The following is a 17,991-nucleotide window of genomic DNA, read 5'->3' on the forward strand; positions in this document are numbered from 1 at the left end:
ACACAGCTCCAGGGACTTGGAGGTTGTGGGTTCAATTCCTGCTCCGGGTGACTGTCTGTGAGGAGTGTGGTGTGTTCTCCCCGTGTCCGTGTGGGTTTCCTCCGGGTGCTCCGGTTTCCTCCCACAGTCCAAAAACACACGTTGGTGGATTGGCGACTCAAAAGTGACCGTGAGTGTGTGTGTTGCCCTGTGAAGGACTGGCGCCCCCTCCAGGGTGTACTCCTGCCTTGCACCCAATGATTCCAGGTAGGCTCTGGACCCACCGCGACCCTGAACTGGATAAGAGCTTACAGATAATGAATGGATGGATGGATCAATGTTTTTCTTGTTCATTTAATTTAAAAATAAAACCTAGATGATCTACCACCAAAGAACAAATAAGACCAAGACCATTGTGTTGATTTTAAGAATTACAATTACTCATTTATTCAATGTAACTGGTTAAAGTACATGAAGTTTTAGAAGGCTGTATGGAGCTATATGGAGTTTTATAAACACACTAACGCCACAAAATGTCTCCACACCACTTTCCTTTACAATTTTTCAGGCAAAAACACACACTCACAAGGACAGCAGTCCTCCTCTCTCTATGAGATATAATGTGTGTGTAAAGTTACTGAGTTCTGAGCCGTCCTGCTGAGCTTGTGAACTAACCAACGCCGAGCTGAGTCTCTGGCTAATGTGCATGGTGAAAATGGTCAAACACAGCTCCAGAAACACAAATTGTGTGTGTTCCTGTCTTATTTCCTATTTTTCAGTCATAGTTCACACTGAAGAACTTACTGTTCTTTGGTTCCAGCTGGGAACAAACCAGTTTATATCGGTGGAAACGTGCCAAACTCTTCCAAATTTAGTTAACAAACCAAATTGTGAAATATGGCTGATTTAACAACAGTAGCACTACCTTAAGTTCTCTCTGTGAAATACAGCTGAACTAACAGTTCCTACTTGTCCAGCAGTCCAGCACAACACACACTAACACACCACCACCACGTCAGTGTCAATGCAGCACAGAGAATAGTCCACCACCCACATCCTACCTGCTCTGTGGGGGTCCTGACCATTGAAAAACAGGATGAAATAGGTCAACGTATGCAGAGCAATAAATGAACTACAGACTTTAACTGTAGAAATTAAAGAGCAGGAGCTGATAAAATTAGATAACGAGTATAGGAGGACAGGTCTTGCCACTGTCTCAGTACTAGTAATAGTTTTCCTTCAAAAATGAAAAGCAGTTGGAACTACACAGTCAAAATTATTTACTCAGTCCTATATTCATGACAATGTTGAAGAAATAAACAGTTGTTGCTACCAAATCTTTGGGACTTCACATCTGAAAAACACACCATCATCAAGTCACCAGCTGTCAATGGGATTGTGTGTATAAAAATTGCATCAGTAGAAATGGACCAAGATTGTTTAAAACATATGTGTCAAACTCAACATCCCAAAATGTCTAGGAAAAGAAAAATTAATGTCAATGGAAGTTTCAAGAGAGATAGGAAGGCGGATACATGTTTGTGCTTCAAGGAGAAAAACTGGTCTCTGTCTTTTGTGTTATGAGGCGGTGGCAGTTGTCAAGGATTACAATTTAGGTCTGCACTTTGATACCAAACACGGAGCTAAGTATGCCAAAGTTAGCCTTCAAGGAAGCAACAAATTGTACAAGAATTAAAAGGCAAACTGCGATCACAACAGAATATGTTCACAAGAGAGAGTTACGGCCCAAAGCAGCTGTGAAAGCTAGCTTTACTGTAGCTGAAGAAATCGCTCGCGCGTCTAAGTCTTTTTCAGGGGGTGAATTTTTGAAGCAGTGTATGCTGAAGATCATAACTAATTTATGTTGTTAACAGAGCAACAAGCAAACATATTTTTACATCTATGCAAATATTTTAAGTTGAATAAGTAATAAATTCAGAGTTATTTAACATTAAGACGTACTTACATTTATTCTACATTACATTTGGTTACATTTATACTGTCTTACAGTTACATCTGGCAACCATTATGCTAATGTGGCCCTCTGTGATAAATGAGTTTGACACCCCTGGTTTAAAATGAACATTAATAAATGTGTATATGTTTTTTTTTAACAATGTTCACCAGTTAACCAGCACAGTTTGGTGGGTTTCTTTCACCCCATTGATTCAGCTAGTCTGTTAATGAAAAGGTCTAGTGTGAGCAGGGAACCTGTCAAACCAAACATTTACATTTACATTTATGCATTTGGCAGATGCTTTTATCCAAAGTGACTTACAAAAGAGGATCTAACATTCAAACTACAGCACAATTTATACAAATTACCTTATATTGAGTGCAATATGCCAGGAAGTAATAAGTGCATTAAAGAAAGACTTTCAGTGCAAAAGATACTCTCGGAAGAGCTGGGTTTTCAAGGATTTCTTGAATGCGGAGAGGGTTTCTGTTGCTCTGAAGGTGCTTGGAAGCTCGTTCCACCAGCGTGGTACCAGAGATGAGAATAGCCTCGACTGACCTGTACGGGGGGTTGGCCGTGTTAGTTGGCGCTCCTTTGAGGAACGGAGAGGGCGGGCGCTAACGTATGGTTTTAAGAGTCTATTGAGGGAGATGGGAGCAGAACCCGTGAATACTCTGAAGGCCATCATTAGTGATTTAAATTTGATGCGAACATCTAAGGGTAGCCAATGCAGCTCAATTAATAGGGGCGTGACATGTGTTCTTTTAGGCTGGTTGAAAACCAGGTGTGCTTTTAAAACCAGGTTTTAAGAGTTAAGAACATTTTCCTTCCCAATTTTTCAACAATTATTAGATGATTTGACCAGTTTTCTATTCTGACAGTGCTGCAGTGTGAGGAGGCTTTGCGGTACCTTGCGGATGTGTAGCTGGATGCGATGCAGGGTTTTCTGCAGCAGTGGGCGGATGCTTTGGCTGGAGGAGATGGTGCTCTGAGGACTCTCTTGCTCCATATGTGTGAGAAGGTGCTGGGCATTTGGGCCATCACCTTTGCTTATGTCCTCCTCTGCGCTGATGTATAGACTGAGCTTCTCCCTCCTCAACACTCTCTTCATGCCTCCTCTTTTACGGCTTGCATGACCTCTGCACACTGGGGGGCGAGCTTTCTCCCACGCCAGTGTAGCATCCCGGAACTCCACTGCATTCTCAGGATTCTCCATCTTGACAGAAACGGACTCCCGGTCCTCCAACATGAACAGCCTCTGTGAGAGTTGAAAAGAAGCAGTGGCACTGAGTTTGTAGTTGGTTGCTCTCATTTGGTGGGTAGGGTAGACCTGTCTGTCCTTCAGTCACTCAGCTAGACACTAGTTAATGCATACATCTATAAGCTAACATAACACAAGTTTCCTCCAACAGAAGCTAACATAAAATATGTTTCAGTGCTTATGTGTGTGTGTGTGTGTATGCATGCGGTCTTTCACCTGAAATCTTTTGACAGCGACTGAACCCTCCGATAGGGAGCGCACTGCCAGGGGTGTGACTTTTAGGGCAAAGGTCATGGAGTTGAAGACAGCCACAACAGTGAAAGCCTGCAGAACAAGATATGGGGATAAAAGCAGTGAGACAGACACAGGTTGACAGTCAGAGGTAGAAATATATTCTTCTGTTTCACTGTGTTTATCAGTTTTTCACAACTACATTTATCATTCAAGGAAAATAAATAAATAAATAAATAAATAAATATATATATATATATATATATATATATATATATATATATATATATAATAACTCTCTCACTATGAAATGCTTGAACATACCTGTGCTGCAGTGAGATCATTGCCCAGAGCCATGTGCAGAGTGAACGTACACACACTTGCAATTACAACCACGATTGGAGCGACGCCAACCGTCAGACTCTGAACAAAACCAGCTTTCTCCAATATCCCCCTTTCCTCTGATCTCACCTCTATGCAGAATGAGAGAAAGAGAGAGGGGGGGGGGGTGATTCAGTTAGAGAGAAATAAAGGGAGAGTAAGGAAAAAAGAGAGAAAATATAGCAAGACAGAGTAAGTGAGAATGAGAGTGCAAGAGAGTGGAAGTGAATAGAAAGAAGGAATAGTGGTAGAGCAAGGGAATGATAGAGATAGAAGGACAGAGAAGCAAAAGAAATGATGAGAGAGAGAGAGAGCATGTGTAATAGGAAAACATAGTGATTCTGTTTTGTAGTGCTCAATGCCGAGAGTGTTCACGGTTGCTCATTTATAATGGCCAGGCTTTGTTTCCAGCAAACACAACACAGGCGGCAGCAGGAGAAGCAGTGCAGGGAGACTGATCTCCGTGCCTCGAGGCCTAAAGCAGGATGAAGTGCTGCATGAGTGTCGTGAGCCTCTGGCCGTGGTCCAGGCACCCCGTTGCCCCCTCCGCGTGCCATTGTAGTGTTTGTCTTCTGAAAGGCTGCGAGCGAATGAGTGAGCCAGCATCTTTCTGGATCAAATCCAGTGGCTCCTACTTATGCACCATAAAACAACACAGAGCCACAGCCATAATCTCCAGAAACCCCCTCCAGTGCATCTCTGATGTGTGTAATTCAAATGCAAGGCAATGTGCAGGAAATATGTGCTTGGAATGAAAACCTGGACTACGGACTATAAGATGGATATAAATTAATGTGAGGGAATTTATTACCAAAGCAGGTGATGCGGTTCCTCATTATGGATGCTTGACTGATCACCCAAATACCAGATGACATGGTAGTGCATCCATGATTATGGCAATTACATCATAGATTAAACATCAAAATGACATGTGCCCACTATAAAAACCCCACCTATTCAAACTTTCATCTTCTCAGCACTGGAGCTAACAAAGCGAAGTAAAGCCCTTCCATACTGGGGGCCAAAGAGCATTAAATAGGCCTGTAAAAATGATTATGCAGTTGCCTCATTACAATTAGTGTCAGTACTGACAGCTAAGAATAAAACTTATTGAGGTTGATACTTCTATAAAAGACAAAAACGCTGTTATTCACAATCGCTAACTAAAAGGCTACTTCTTTTCAGCTACAATTTTATGAGGGTGACTGCCCTAGTGGAGCCTTAAATGGTCACAGAATAAATGGTAGAATATTCAAACTGGGTAAAAAGATGCTAGTAAGGAAGGAGGAAGGAGTGAGAAGGAAATGAGAGTGAGTTGAGTCAGTGTTCCTTTCTGTGTGGGTGGAGAGCAAGGGAGGGTGTTGCGGTGTCTTACTGTGGACATTGCTGGCAAAGGCTGATTCCCAGCAGTACATCTTAATGAACTTGATGCAGCTGAGGATCTCATTCATCAGCCTGACGCGCCGGTCGGTGACCACCACACATTTTTTCCTGAAGTAGGCAGTAAGGCGTGAGGCCAGCATCTGTAGGACAACATGGAAACCAAGGAGTGTAAGGGAAGAACAGAAAGAGCTTTTTTTAACTGAGTTCTTTCAATAGCAAAGTTCTTTTAAGAAGTAACTGAGTTCTTTTTAAGAAGTTCTTTTAATAGTAATAGAAAGTAAAACTTCATGAGGGTTCTGTTATTACGCACCATTGAGGGATAGAAGAAGATGAAGACAGCCGACCCAATAAGTGCTGTAGGTCCCAGGAAGTACGTGGTGTAAGACAAGCCCATAAGGCCCACCAGAGGTCCCCCAGCCAGGAGGCAGCCCGTAATCACAGCTTCATAGAGCCGCTGGCCGTCATTGGAGCAAAGGTTTACCAGCTAAACACACAGCAGTCTCAGTGTCAGCTTCATGGAAAGTGTACCACGGCACATTGAGTTCACACACAACATTCTAAACAGATTATTACAAACGGCCAAGCTATAATTAGGTCAGACATGACAGGAATGAACTCTGATGTCTGCAGGACATGGAAGGAAGCCATACAAGCATGGATGAAACTACCCCAAAGATTTGAACACTAATCCACCATGAAAATTGCTCTTAAATGTAATGCTAAGAAACAAGTCTAGCACAGAGTAAACAAAAGCTGCAATACACTTCAAATTAAATTCCTCATCCAAAAATTAAAATGCTACCAATGAGTCATTTAGAATGCCCCCCCCCTTTTTTTTAACAATATAAACTAGCTCCAAATTTCTTCTGTTTATTACCAGCATTTCAGCATCTTTTTACAAAGTGGTTCTTTTAAAAGTATTGTGCTCTGTGCACAGTCCCAGAAGACAAAATCAGAACAATACACAGCCTCCTAAACTATGAAATAAAATACACTACTAAGCAGTGCTACATGACATGCAGAAATTATTATTAGAAACTGATAGTTCTAAACAAAAATGCAATTAAAATGGGATTTATTTCACTCTTTCAAATTTCAGTTTCAATATCAAAACCATAAGACTCAATAAAACATGTGCATTCATTCTCTGTAAACAGCAAGCAGTTCTCTCTGCCATTACCTCCCCAGTGCTGATATCTTTAGTGCTGCGAAGACATAGGATTTTCTGGAAGGCAAATGTGAGCGCTGCCCCTCGCAGACGGGTAGCGGTGCGGTAGTTCACAGCCCACATGAGGGCAAGAGACCAGGAGCGTGCCAGTTCCATGAGGAACACACCAAAAACCAGAGCCAAGCCATAGAGCAGCCACACCTCAGAGCTCTGAGAATACTCTAACAGTTCTCGGATAAGCAGAGCCTGTGAAGACACAGCACCATGGAACACAAGACAACAGGAGAGACTGAGTTAAAAGGAAAAATATACAGACGAACAGTTAATTCATTTATAAGTCAGCTTCTGACCACAGGGCCTCTACTGACTAGACATATTTGGACGGGGGAGACACTTGCACCAAGGATTGATGCTGATGTGTAAAAATTCCCCTGCAAACAGTGCTGTGATACACAAGATCCAGCACCACCCACTTTACCATGTCAGCACCACTTTTTGCTGAGAATGGTCCACTGCACAAATAATTTCTGTTCAGTTGCCTGATGGTGCATTCTACACTACAGAAGGACTAGAGCCAGACGTTGTAAACCTGCAAAGTGAATCAAAATAACATGTGTTTCTGATATAATGTTGGTATAAATTAGTATAAATACTAGAAAATACATACAGGATAATATTATTCAAAAGTCAGAGACCAGAGATAGCTGTCAAAAAGCTAATAGTGAAAAAAGGAAACAAAAAAGCAATAGAAAATGTATAAATCTAGCAAAGAAGATGCTGGTGGTGTCAGCGCAATGGACTAGCCACCGCAGAGCCCAGATCATAACATCATTGTGTGTCTGATTACTTGGTTTGTGAAAGTCACAATATAAAAACAACTGCTAATACCAACCTTTGTGGAAGTGTGGAAATATATCCCTTCAAATTTATTTTAAAAATTCAAACCAAATTTCTGGAATATTATGTTCTATTTGCAGCTCGTTTAAATTCCAATGAACTTGGGACGTTGTGTAAAACATAAATAACAGAATATGAAGATTTGCAAATACTTTTCAACCTTTATTCTGTTGAATACACTACAAAGACAAGATATTAAATGTTCAAACGGATAAACCTTATTGTTTTTTTTAAATATTCACTCATTTTGAATTTGAGGCCTGTTCATTGGATTTGGGGTTGTATAAAGAATTCACTTGTACATAACGTCTGTTTAGACTGGTCTCTACTTGGAAATATATATAACAATATCACAATATGTTCAATAAAAATATGCACTATATGTTAAGTACCTCATCGAACTGCCTTGTAACTTACTCACTCACTCATTCATGTTTTTAGAAGAGTGCAATTTATCACATACTCGCTCATATATTGGGACTACTCCATAAGGGGGTGCTATTTCTTAGTTTTGTGTAATTTTTTCGACCCTTTCTAAAAAGTTTTGTGTGGTGTAAATGATTTACACTTAACTGCAGCATTGCTAGCCCCCAGTTCATGGAGGTAAACTAAAATTCTTAAATGAGAATTTGGTGTACAAACTTTTTGCCAAAACCGAGTCCAGCACCCTACAGTGATCCTCTACTGTGGCAATTACTTACAATGGAATCACAGTTGCATTGAATTAAAGGGAATTCAAGCAAATGCAACAGCTAATTGGTCAATTCTTTGACAGGACTAATGATAATGAGGCTTTCATTATGTTATGTTAGTGTGAGCCAAAAAGAGGCGACCATTAAAAGCTATTTAAGCATTATACAATGTGTGCAGGTTTGGCAGCAGCTGACCTTTGTGAACATTATTTAATGGGCTTGGCAGTGAGAAGTAAATGTGCCATTATGCAAGAGTTAATTTCAGCTAATGCTATTAGGGGGTTGAGACGTGTACAGGGCCCTTTGTGACCTCTTTGAAACACAAACTAAGCAAACAAAGGTGCTACTCAGTGTCGAGATTACCAACACCAATCAGTGTCCATTCAGTATCCACTCAATCTTAACCCTGAACAGCTGATGCCACATGCATCAGATCAGTTTGTCTAAGAGTGGATATCAGGTGAGGTGTCAGCGGAAATAAAGCTTAAGCCTGCAATAGTCTGAAAAACAAAAAGGACCAACGTGGATTGCTGAAAATACAGTATTTTTTTTTAAATCGGCATGAACCAAAAATACTAAATGATACAATACCAAAGGAAACCTCAAATACTGAAATCTGCATGTGTGAATGCAGCAAAATATTAGGGACATTATTAAACTGCACTGGTAAAAGATTCATGAATAGGCTAAGAACTGAACCATAAATTATACTTATAATGAATAAGTCACCTTGGTTATCAAGCAGTTAGATTAATAAAACAGGAAGAAAAATGAATACAAGAAAATAATGCTATATTCACATTACATACTAATGCAAATAAATATTTCACACAAATGTGAAACAAATGACTAGTCAGATTAGACTTCATCACACTTCCCTTTGCTTATCAGTGCAAACTAGACGGTGAAGATAATAATGATAAAAACACATAGATGTCATTTTCAAACAGCACTACAACAATAAATCAAGTACTGAGTAACTGCGTAATGTGAATATAACAAAGCCCACGAGCTGGTTGCCACTCACAGGTCCAACAAAGCCAGTCACCATGGTGATAAGGAGACAGAAGACAGCCACCAGGGTGCGGGTCTGACAGAACCTCCAGAAAACTCGGCAGAGAGACGCCCCATCTTTGCCTTTTTTCTTCAGCTCCTCATGCCACAGAGCCTCCAGCCTGAGAACAGCCATGAAACATAAAAAAACAAACACACAGCATATATTACAGAACAGTTGATAGTTTGGTAGATGGATTCCCCCCCACCTAATTTAATCTCTGTATTAATTGGGGGATAATTCTATTATAACATATTAGCTAGGTCTCCTCATCCCACAATTCCAGTAGTCTAGCAGGGAAAAGGCATGAAGGCCTGTGTTCAGAGTTTCATGACAACAACATCATTAGCTTCAACAAGCATTGAGGAGAACCCTAACTGTCAATTCTGTGATATCAGGTAAAAATAGCCTCTGTGGGCTAGCATTGTGTAGCAAGAGGGTTGGAGAGGACATACCATTCCTAATAAAACACAGAGAGTGACACTTGTTTTCTTTGAATCCCGGCCACAGATGTCTCTGACAGCAGGGATTAAACCTACAGTTTACTGATGATGAACACTGCACAATGTTGGGACTGTAGACAGATGTTAATAATGGTTAAGCAAACTAATCCTAGTCTGTCGGATACTCCTCAACAAGCTAACCTTGTATTTGTCTTGTATTTCCTGAGGAAGCTAACTTCATACATCAAACATGTCTTGATATATGAGTTATTGATTTAACAACCACATGTGGGAAGTCATTTTAAAACTCAATGAATGTTCACAGCTGCTTTATTGTACTCTTCATGTCCACCATAAAAACGATCTGGGTTAATAGACATTTAATCACATTTGTTTAAAAATATCACACAGTCAAATCACAATTTCAGAAATAGCTCCCCAATATTACATAGTACAAGCCCCAAAGCCCCCACCTACAAAATCTGACATTCACCAGAGGGAACTAAACAGAAATGGAAAGAGAGAATCAAAAAGTGGATCTGAGTACAGAAACAGCGCTTGGATCTGATAAGATTGCTCATATCGCATTCGTTCACTGAACTGCTCTGTTGCAAAATGAATGATCAATCTACAATTATGGGGAGACTTTGATGTGCGGGTTTCAAGTTGAGATGCGCCCGAGAGAGACATCCATGCCAAAGATCTGTCGCGGCCTTTCGAGGATTGGGCTTAGAAATTCCACTCCCGCGCCTCTCAACCTCAAACGAGGACGTGGCCTCTGGTGAATTTTAGCTTATCTTTTATTTCGAAGAGAGACATATTCCCAAGCCTTGATTTGGGGGCGATAAAAACGGCAGCAATCGCAACCAGCAATTCCCATACTTCTCTGAGCCGCTCTGTGTTTGAAGACAAGTTACATAAGTGTTCTAGAGTTCTAGTCAAACCTCAATGCTTTCATGCCTTCACACCAACACGGCTGCACACACACTCGACTGCTTAACACGTCCCTGTTAAGTTTGGCCGCGAGCCAGCAGCTAGAGACTGAGACTCGGAGGCGTGGTGTGGTAAAAAGTAACATCCGATTCTCCTCTCAGGTGATGACTGAGAGCAGCAGGAGCCTAGCTGTCATGCCCCTATCTGCCATCTGATAAGAAGAAACAACGTAAAAGCTTGGCTCCACGCACTCACTTATCTCCTCCATTTATAAACACTGAATAACTATGAGACGTACAAACAGGCAGTGACCCTGAGCAATTACAGATTAGTTGCTGTTTCCATGCACCGACTGCTTCACAGTAGAGGGGTAAAGAATGAATCAGTGCATTGTGATCCAATGACCTGAAGATGGAGATTTAATCGCATCAATTTTGGACTGTTACAATCCATTAAAACCAATTTTAGTATTATTTAGTCGAGCATGCACTCACGATGGTTCCTGGGCTATTGATTTCACTAAAAACAATTAGAGCTATTATCATCACAATTTGTGAGGACTTTGGTATGTTCTCCTGTGTTTGCATGGGCTTCCTCCCACAGTCCAAAAACACATGCTGGTGCAAACTGTCCACAGGTGTGAGTGTGTATGTGGGAGTGTGTGCGACACCCTGAACTAAAATGTAAGCAACACACTCAGAGCACACATCCTCTTTAGCTGAGACACAAACTGCATGAGTGAGACTGTACCGACTGGCTGCTGCCCCTTTTTATAGCAGGTCACATGCCACCAAACCAGGAACTTAACCAAGCTAGCCATTCCAAAATCATGGATTAAGAGGTCACCAGTGCCCCGTTCTTGAGCAGATCATTGTATGAGAATGAAGTACATATAACAGAAAGGATGAAAATATTTATTTATTGTGGCACTGGTGATTTTTTAGATGACTGACACATTCAAGTTTTGCAGGGTTTTAAAATCCCCACAAGGGACATCATTAGCAGTCAGTACTGATGGTTTATTAGAGCAGCACAGTTTTAAATAAATTAAAACCATCTGGCAGTTTAAAATAATTTCATGCATTTTCTGTATTTCATTAGTGTGTAAAATGGCCCTGCATTCAAATCTTTCTCTGCAATGTATTATAAAAGACCTATATCAAACCAACAAAACTGAGTCACTGTGGCATCACAATTTTATTGTATTTTTGTGAAGTCAGAGATTTAAACCCTAACTCCCCAGATGCTCACAGTGTCAGCCCTGCCTTGAGTCAAAAAGCAGCTCACTGGTGAGAGACTGGGGTGGTAATGACATAACCGCTCCACTGAACCCACTGAGGATAACACTCTCTCTGTCTCTGTCTAATCTCTAATCCTTGCTATTAATAACACCCATGTGCAGGAAGCTGCCCACTTACAGAACACAGGAGGGGGTTAGGGGGAATAGCCATGATTTCCTGCTGTGACTCCAGGGATTCCCACACTGACTCGTGGCACACACACACACACACACACACACACACACACACCAGCCTTGTGACGATGTCCTTGGCCCAGGTGGTGTTTTCTACTTTCACTGTTCATGTTGAAGCTGTGCTTTGGCAAACATGATGGGAATTCCTGATCAGGCTCTGTGAGTGAAATTCCCACGCTGCAGTGTAAAAATAGCCTTTGCTGGATGACGGCTCACCTGTGGCAGTTGGTTTCTGACGCTTCGTGGCAGGACAGGCCCCACATGTCCTCAATGCTGAGGCATGAAGCTCGGTGGGCTTTCCAGGCCAGTGGAGAGAGCCACTGCAGGGTCATGAAGGAGAAGAGGCCAGCATTGTCTACAGGGTGCTGATGTCTATAAAGAAGATGGCCACGACCAATTAGACCATGGTGCTCATAACATTTATTACATGTCAGTATAATTTTAAACAAAATGAGCCTGTGCTTATTATAAGGTTTTAAAGTTTTTGAACGTTTGAATGGGCGGAAACATTTGTGACCCAGGCATTCAAACACACACGCACATGCACAGTTTGTATAATCTATATAGAAAAGCACTGATTAATAGTGGGGCGGCACAGTGGTGCAGCAGGTAGTGTCACACAGCTCCAGGGACCTGGAGGTTGTGGGTTCGATTCCCGCTCCGGGTGACTGTCTGTGAGGAGTTGGTGTGTTCTCCTCATGTCCGCGTGGGTTTCCTCCGGGTGTTGGACACACGTTGGTAGGTGGACTGGCGAAGTGTCCGTAGGTGTGAGTGTGTGAGTGAATGTGTGTGTCTGTGTTGCCCTGTGAAGGATTGGCGCCCCCTCCAGGGTGTATTCCCACCTTGCGCCCAATGATTCCAGGTAGGCTCTGGACCCACCAAGACCCTGAATTGGATAAGGGTTACAGATAATGAATGAATGATTAATAGTGGTTCCCAAAATGGGGGACACTGTGTTGGGCACAGAGCTATTTCGGGTGGGTGGATGACAGCAAGGCAAATGAGTGAGACACATGTCCACTTTTCCAAATTCAACTTTGTTTGAAACAAACTGCACTAGAGTCTGGAAACCAAAGATGTGTGTGTGTGTTGGAATGGGGGGCTCAAAAATATTTACAAAAGGGGTCAATACAGAAAATGTTTGGAGACCACTTGAGCATTTGAATGGGGCACTGTGAGGTAGCTGCACAGGAATCTAAAGTCACAACGTCCAATTCAAAGTATGTGTTGGTGTGTGTATAAAGCTCACAATCCTCAGACTGTGGAAGAGTGTTACTGTGTTCCCTGGAATGGTATGTTTTAAAAAATGGCATGTGTGGCATTTATGTTTAAATATTAATCATAGTAAAGGGCGTCATGAAGTTTTACATGGCTGAATTTAATCAAATCTTCATGCAAATGTTCTCTTATCTACAGAAAAAATTCCCAGAAGGGTAGAGTCTCCTACAGTAAGGAGAAAAACTATATATATATATATATATATATATATATATATATAAACCCAGTTCTGCATATGTGGACTTCTGCATAAACCTGTAAATGTATGTTTTACACCATGTACAGTTCAATTCATCACAATAACAAAAGCATATGATACACTGAGATCAATTAATGAAAATTGAAACATAGCCTGACTAGACACCAGGCTGTTCCACTGAAAACTCCACGGTCTTGAGGGAAAGGCGGAGACTGAGAGAGTTCTGTTTTTGTTGCCAAATTGAAGATGAATTGTGCACTTGTGTTTGAACAGCACTTTACAGGTCTCTCACAGAACTGTTGCAGTGCAGTGAAAAAGTTCACAGACGGTTTATCAGCCAGTGTGTGTTCAAATACTGCGCATTCTGTGAGAGGGGGATAAGGGCCTGCTTATCAAGGCCTCCTTCAGCCTTCTCCACTCTTACACTTGTCTTCCTACACAAGGGCAGAGCACTTTTCTGCATATCTTGACACGCTCAATCTACCAACACAGCTGTGGACTCTTACTTGTTAGTGATTCTGAAAGGCTTCAGTAATTGCAGACTATGACGATATCTAACTCTCCTTTTTTGTTCAGGGTTCAGGTCGGACCCCTCCTCCTCCTCCTCCAGGTCTGGGAGGGTCTCCGGGGAGGACATAGGTAAGCCCTCAATCCGGCCAGCAGCTTCCAGTGCATCTGGATACATTACTGCTTTCTAACAAACACAGACAAGCAGTTAATTATTGATATGCAAAAAGACAGAAGAAGAGTTTCTTTACTTTTCAAACACAAGACACCATCTTTTAGATGACAAGCATGGGTTTATCACTTTTTTTGAGCTATTTCAACTATTCAAACTATTAATAATACTACTACTAATAATTATTGGAGCCTTCCAGTGTACCAAAGATTTAAGAAAGATAGAAGTGCAAAGAGTGTAATTTACGAGAAACAAACTGGCATCCTTTTTTGGATCAGTTCCCTAAATATATAAATGTTTGAGGAACAGCCTTGAGGTACAAACCCTAAATATAAATGAGTGAGTTAGTTACAAGCCAGTTCTGTGAGGCACTTTGTATTTTAATAAGGAGTTTCTGGAAGTGGAGACCAAAACATTTATAAAATACAGAGAAAATATAAAACCCAGTAGCCAATCAAACACTGTCCAGTTTTCACTGAGAGACAGGAGAAAATCAAGCTCTATTTTTCTGATCTGAAGCAGGAGTCAAAGTAAAAACGTGAAAAAATGAAAGTATCTAAACTAGAAAATGGATTGAAGTAGAAAATGTACTAAATGCTGCTATGAATGAACTTTGGAAGTATGGAAGAATATCCCTGGAGTAATTTTTGTAAACCTCTTGAAAATAAGCTACAATAAATAGAATGGTTCATTTATTAACTTAAGAAATTGTATATCAACTTTCAATTAACAGCATTAAAATGATTAAATGGAAAACTCTAAAAGAACAAAAGCACCGTGTGTGGTCCATTCTGACCTGTAAAGCCCTATCTGCTGAGAGAGGAAGCCTTGTCCATTTGTTGACTGCAGCAGTTTGTAGCCAAACTACAGCATGAGACTCAGAGACTCACAGGTTGTAGCTGGGGGTATAAATATAAAGTGCTTATCTATTTAAAGATGGCAGTTGGCGGATTCAAGGGCTTGAGGACAGTGAGAGGCCCAGCTCTGGAGCCGGCAACCAGCCTGTCACTGATCCCTCTGTGGCGTAAGCCATGATAAGGTCAGTGCAAGTAAGAGCGTGTTGCCTGTGCAGATCAGCCTGAAATCCCAGCCAAGTATCGTAATGAGAAGTTCAATCTAGATAACAAAGCGGACAAAGTGTTTTATTATTGATAAAATTCAGACGTCCAGACAGGGCAAGGTCAATTTAAGAGGCGCTGCAAGCTGAACACTGGGTTGTCAAAGGAAGAATACACTATGGTCAAATGTACTGGGACAAACTTCCTTATCACTGAATTCCTTTATTTCATTCAGTCTCGTTGCCACAGATATGCAAAAATGTAAAAAGTCAGGCACCTAGCCATGCAGATCTGCATTTACAGACAGTTGTGGAAGAGTGGATCATTCTAAAGAGCTCATTGAAATCAAGTGTCTTCCCTCCTCAATATTCCATAATCAAATGTGAGTGGTATCATTGAATAATGGTAGAGGTTAGGAACCACAGCAACTCAGCCACAAAGTAACAGACCACCTAAAGTTACAGAGCGGTTTCGCAGAGTTCTGAGGCACACAGTGTGGAAAAGTCGCTAGTGCTCTGTCGACTGGATAAATGCAAACCTCCTCTGGCATTAACAATGGCACAAAAACTGTGAGCCAGGAGCTTGACAGAATGGGTTTTTAATGGCCGTGCAGCTGCATGAAAGCCTTACAGCACTAAGCACAATGCATAGAGTCAGATGGCGTGGTGTAAAGCACATAGCCACTGGACTCTGGAGCAGCGGAAGTCCTGTGATTAATCACAGTTCTCTAACTGGAAGTCTGATGAATGAGTTTGGGTTTGCTGAATGCCAGTGTGATCAAGCATTGCACAAAACATGTTTCCACTGCTCAAAGAATGTTTCTCTCTCACCCTTACATGAATGTCTAATGTTGTGCCAACTGTAAAGTTATTATATGCTGTGATAATATCGTTGTTTTTCAGGGGTACCCTAGGCCCCTTAGATCCACTGAGGGGAAACCTTAATGTTTCAATGTACCAAAACATGTGAGACTACTGTATGCTTCTTTCCAGCATGACTATGCCCCAGTGCACAAAGCAAGGACCATAAAGGCAGGTTTGAGTGAGTTTGGGTGAATTTAAGCAAGGCCCTTTTATCCAACATTAGTGTCTACCCTCACAAACACTCTTGTGGACAAATGGGCAAAATCTTTTTCATTCAAAACCATTTCTCTTGCCAATCAGTGAGCTTGTTTGCATTAAAAAAATAAACGAAATAAAAACACACACACAAAGTTCATTCATTCATTCATTATCTGTAACCCTTATCCAGTTCAGGGTCGAGGTGGGTCCAGAGCCTACCTGGAATCATTGTGTGCAAGGCAGGAATACACCCTGGAGGGGGCGCCAGTCCTTCACAGGGCAACACACACACTCACACATTCACTCACACACACACACACACACACACACACCTACGGACACTTTTGAGTCGCCAATCCACCTACCAACGTGTGTTTTTGGACTGTGGGAGGAAACCGGAGCCCCGGAGGAAACCCACGCAGACACAGGGAGAACACACCACACTCCTCACAGACAGTCACCCGGAGGAAACCCACGCAGACACAAGGAGAACACACCACACTCCTCACAGACAGTCACCCGGAGGAAACCCACGCAGACACAGGGAGAACACACCACACTCCTCACAGACAGTCACCCGGAGGACACCCACGCAGACACAGGGAGAACACACCACACTCCTCACAGACAGTCACCCGGAGGAAACCCACGCAGACACAGGGAGAAAACACCATACTCCTCACAGACAGTCACCCGGAGGAAACCCATGCAGACACAGGGAGAAAACACCACACTCCTCACAGACAGTCACCCGGAGGAAACCCACGCAGATACAGGGAGAACACACCACACTCCTCACAGACAGTCACCCGGAGGAAACCCACGCAGATACAGGGAGAACACACCACACTCCTCACAGACAGTCACCCGGAGGAAACCCACGCAGACACAGGGAGAAAACACCATACTCCTCACAGACACACAAACTTGTTATAATGTTATATGTTATATAAATGTTAATAAAGTTGATCTTGAGAGCTAGACTCCCATCATTTATAGAATTCACACCGATACCTTCAGCGGTGACATAGATTTGTTTGAGTCACTATTCAAATTTAAAGAATATTGATTATATAAACCAGACATTGGCTGAAAGCTAGGATTGATTCTACACTTTCTGGAAATGTTTAAAAGAACACAACACCACAAGTAAAAATGTACTTGTTATATTTCTGATTGGTTTTTATCTAATATTAGTGATTTTGTGAACATAGTAATATTTACTGATGATATTGACAGCTTGCTCAGGATGTATCCCCAGGGCTTTATGTCAATATTTATTATTAATTAAAATGCACTGTCATCGTTAACACGTTCCCTGGAATGAAGGCCACAAAACAGGTTGTGCTTCCTCTTTTTTGACTGGTTTTCCAGGAACAATTACATACTACATAAAAGTATGCAATTTGTTCTGAATGTTCCTTTCTGGTTAGACATGTGGCAGCATGTTCAAAACCTAACATGAGAATCTAAAATGAAGCCTATAGACTCTTTATGTGACAGTGCCAGTGGTGCAGGTAGTGAAGGCTCAACCACACAAACAAAAACATTTCCCTGAAACCATGATACTGGGAAAAATGAAAATGGGAACTTACATGCCAGACTGCTGCTGAGACCGAGATTTTCACTTCTCCGGTCTTTTCAAAGTCACCAGCTTTCTGGTCGTCTCTTCTCACTCAGTTTTAATTATGAAAACACTACTGAACTTTGGAGCTCCTTTGCTGTTAATATGATACTTTCTCCGCCTCTCAGGCTCTTACAGGAGAGCAACATGTCTACACTCTGGATACGAAGGTAGGCTACAGGTTGAAACCTGAGAAAGATGAAGACGCTGGTCCAGAAGAGTCCGTATAAAGAGGCGCA

The 17,991-nt window shown here is 41.7% G+C and overlaps 1 protein-coding gene across 1 annotated transcript in view; it reads right to left on the bottom strand.

Annotated features, from left to right (window-relative positions):
- wu:fb13g09 (ATP-binding cassette sub-family C member 5) overlaps positions 1 to 17,759 on the bottom strand; it is a 41,643-nt gene extending 23,884 nt beyond the window's left edge. The window contains exons 1-10 of the mRNA XM_066667845.1: positions 17,724 to 17,759; positions 13,837 to 14,024; positions 12,070 to 12,225; positions 8,977 to 9,124; positions 6,373 to 6,606; positions 5,503 to 5,676; positions 5,185 to 5,332; positions 3,753 to 3,901; positions 3,414 to 3,521; positions 2,847 to 3,194 (exon numbers count right to left, since the gene is read on the bottom strand). Coding sequence (XP_066523942.1) covers positions 2,847 to 3,194; positions 3,414 to 3,521; positions 3,753 to 3,901; positions 5,185 to 5,332; positions 5,503 to 5,676; positions 6,373 to 6,606; positions 8,977 to 9,124; positions 12,070 to 12,225; positions 13,837 to 14,015 — 1,644 coding nt within the window. The 5' untranslated portion in view covers positions 14,016 to 14,024; positions 17,724 to 17,759. The remainder of the gene's footprint in view (positions 1 to 2,846; positions 3,195 to 3,413; positions 3,522 to 3,752; positions 3,902 to 5,184; positions 5,333 to 5,502; positions 5,677 to 6,372; positions 6,607 to 8,976; positions 9,125 to 12,069; positions 12,226 to 13,836; positions 14,025 to 17,723) is intronic.
- Positions 17,760 to 17,991: the final 232 nt, after the last annotated feature.

The sequence above is a fragment of the Hoplias malabaricus genome, chromosome 4 (assembly GCF_029633855.1).
Source record: "Hoplias malabaricus isolate fHopMal1 chromosome 4, fHopMal1.hap1, whole genome shotgun sequence".
NCBI lineage: Eukaryota > Metazoa > Chordata > Actinopteri > Characiformes > Erythrinidae > Hoplias > Hoplias malabaricus.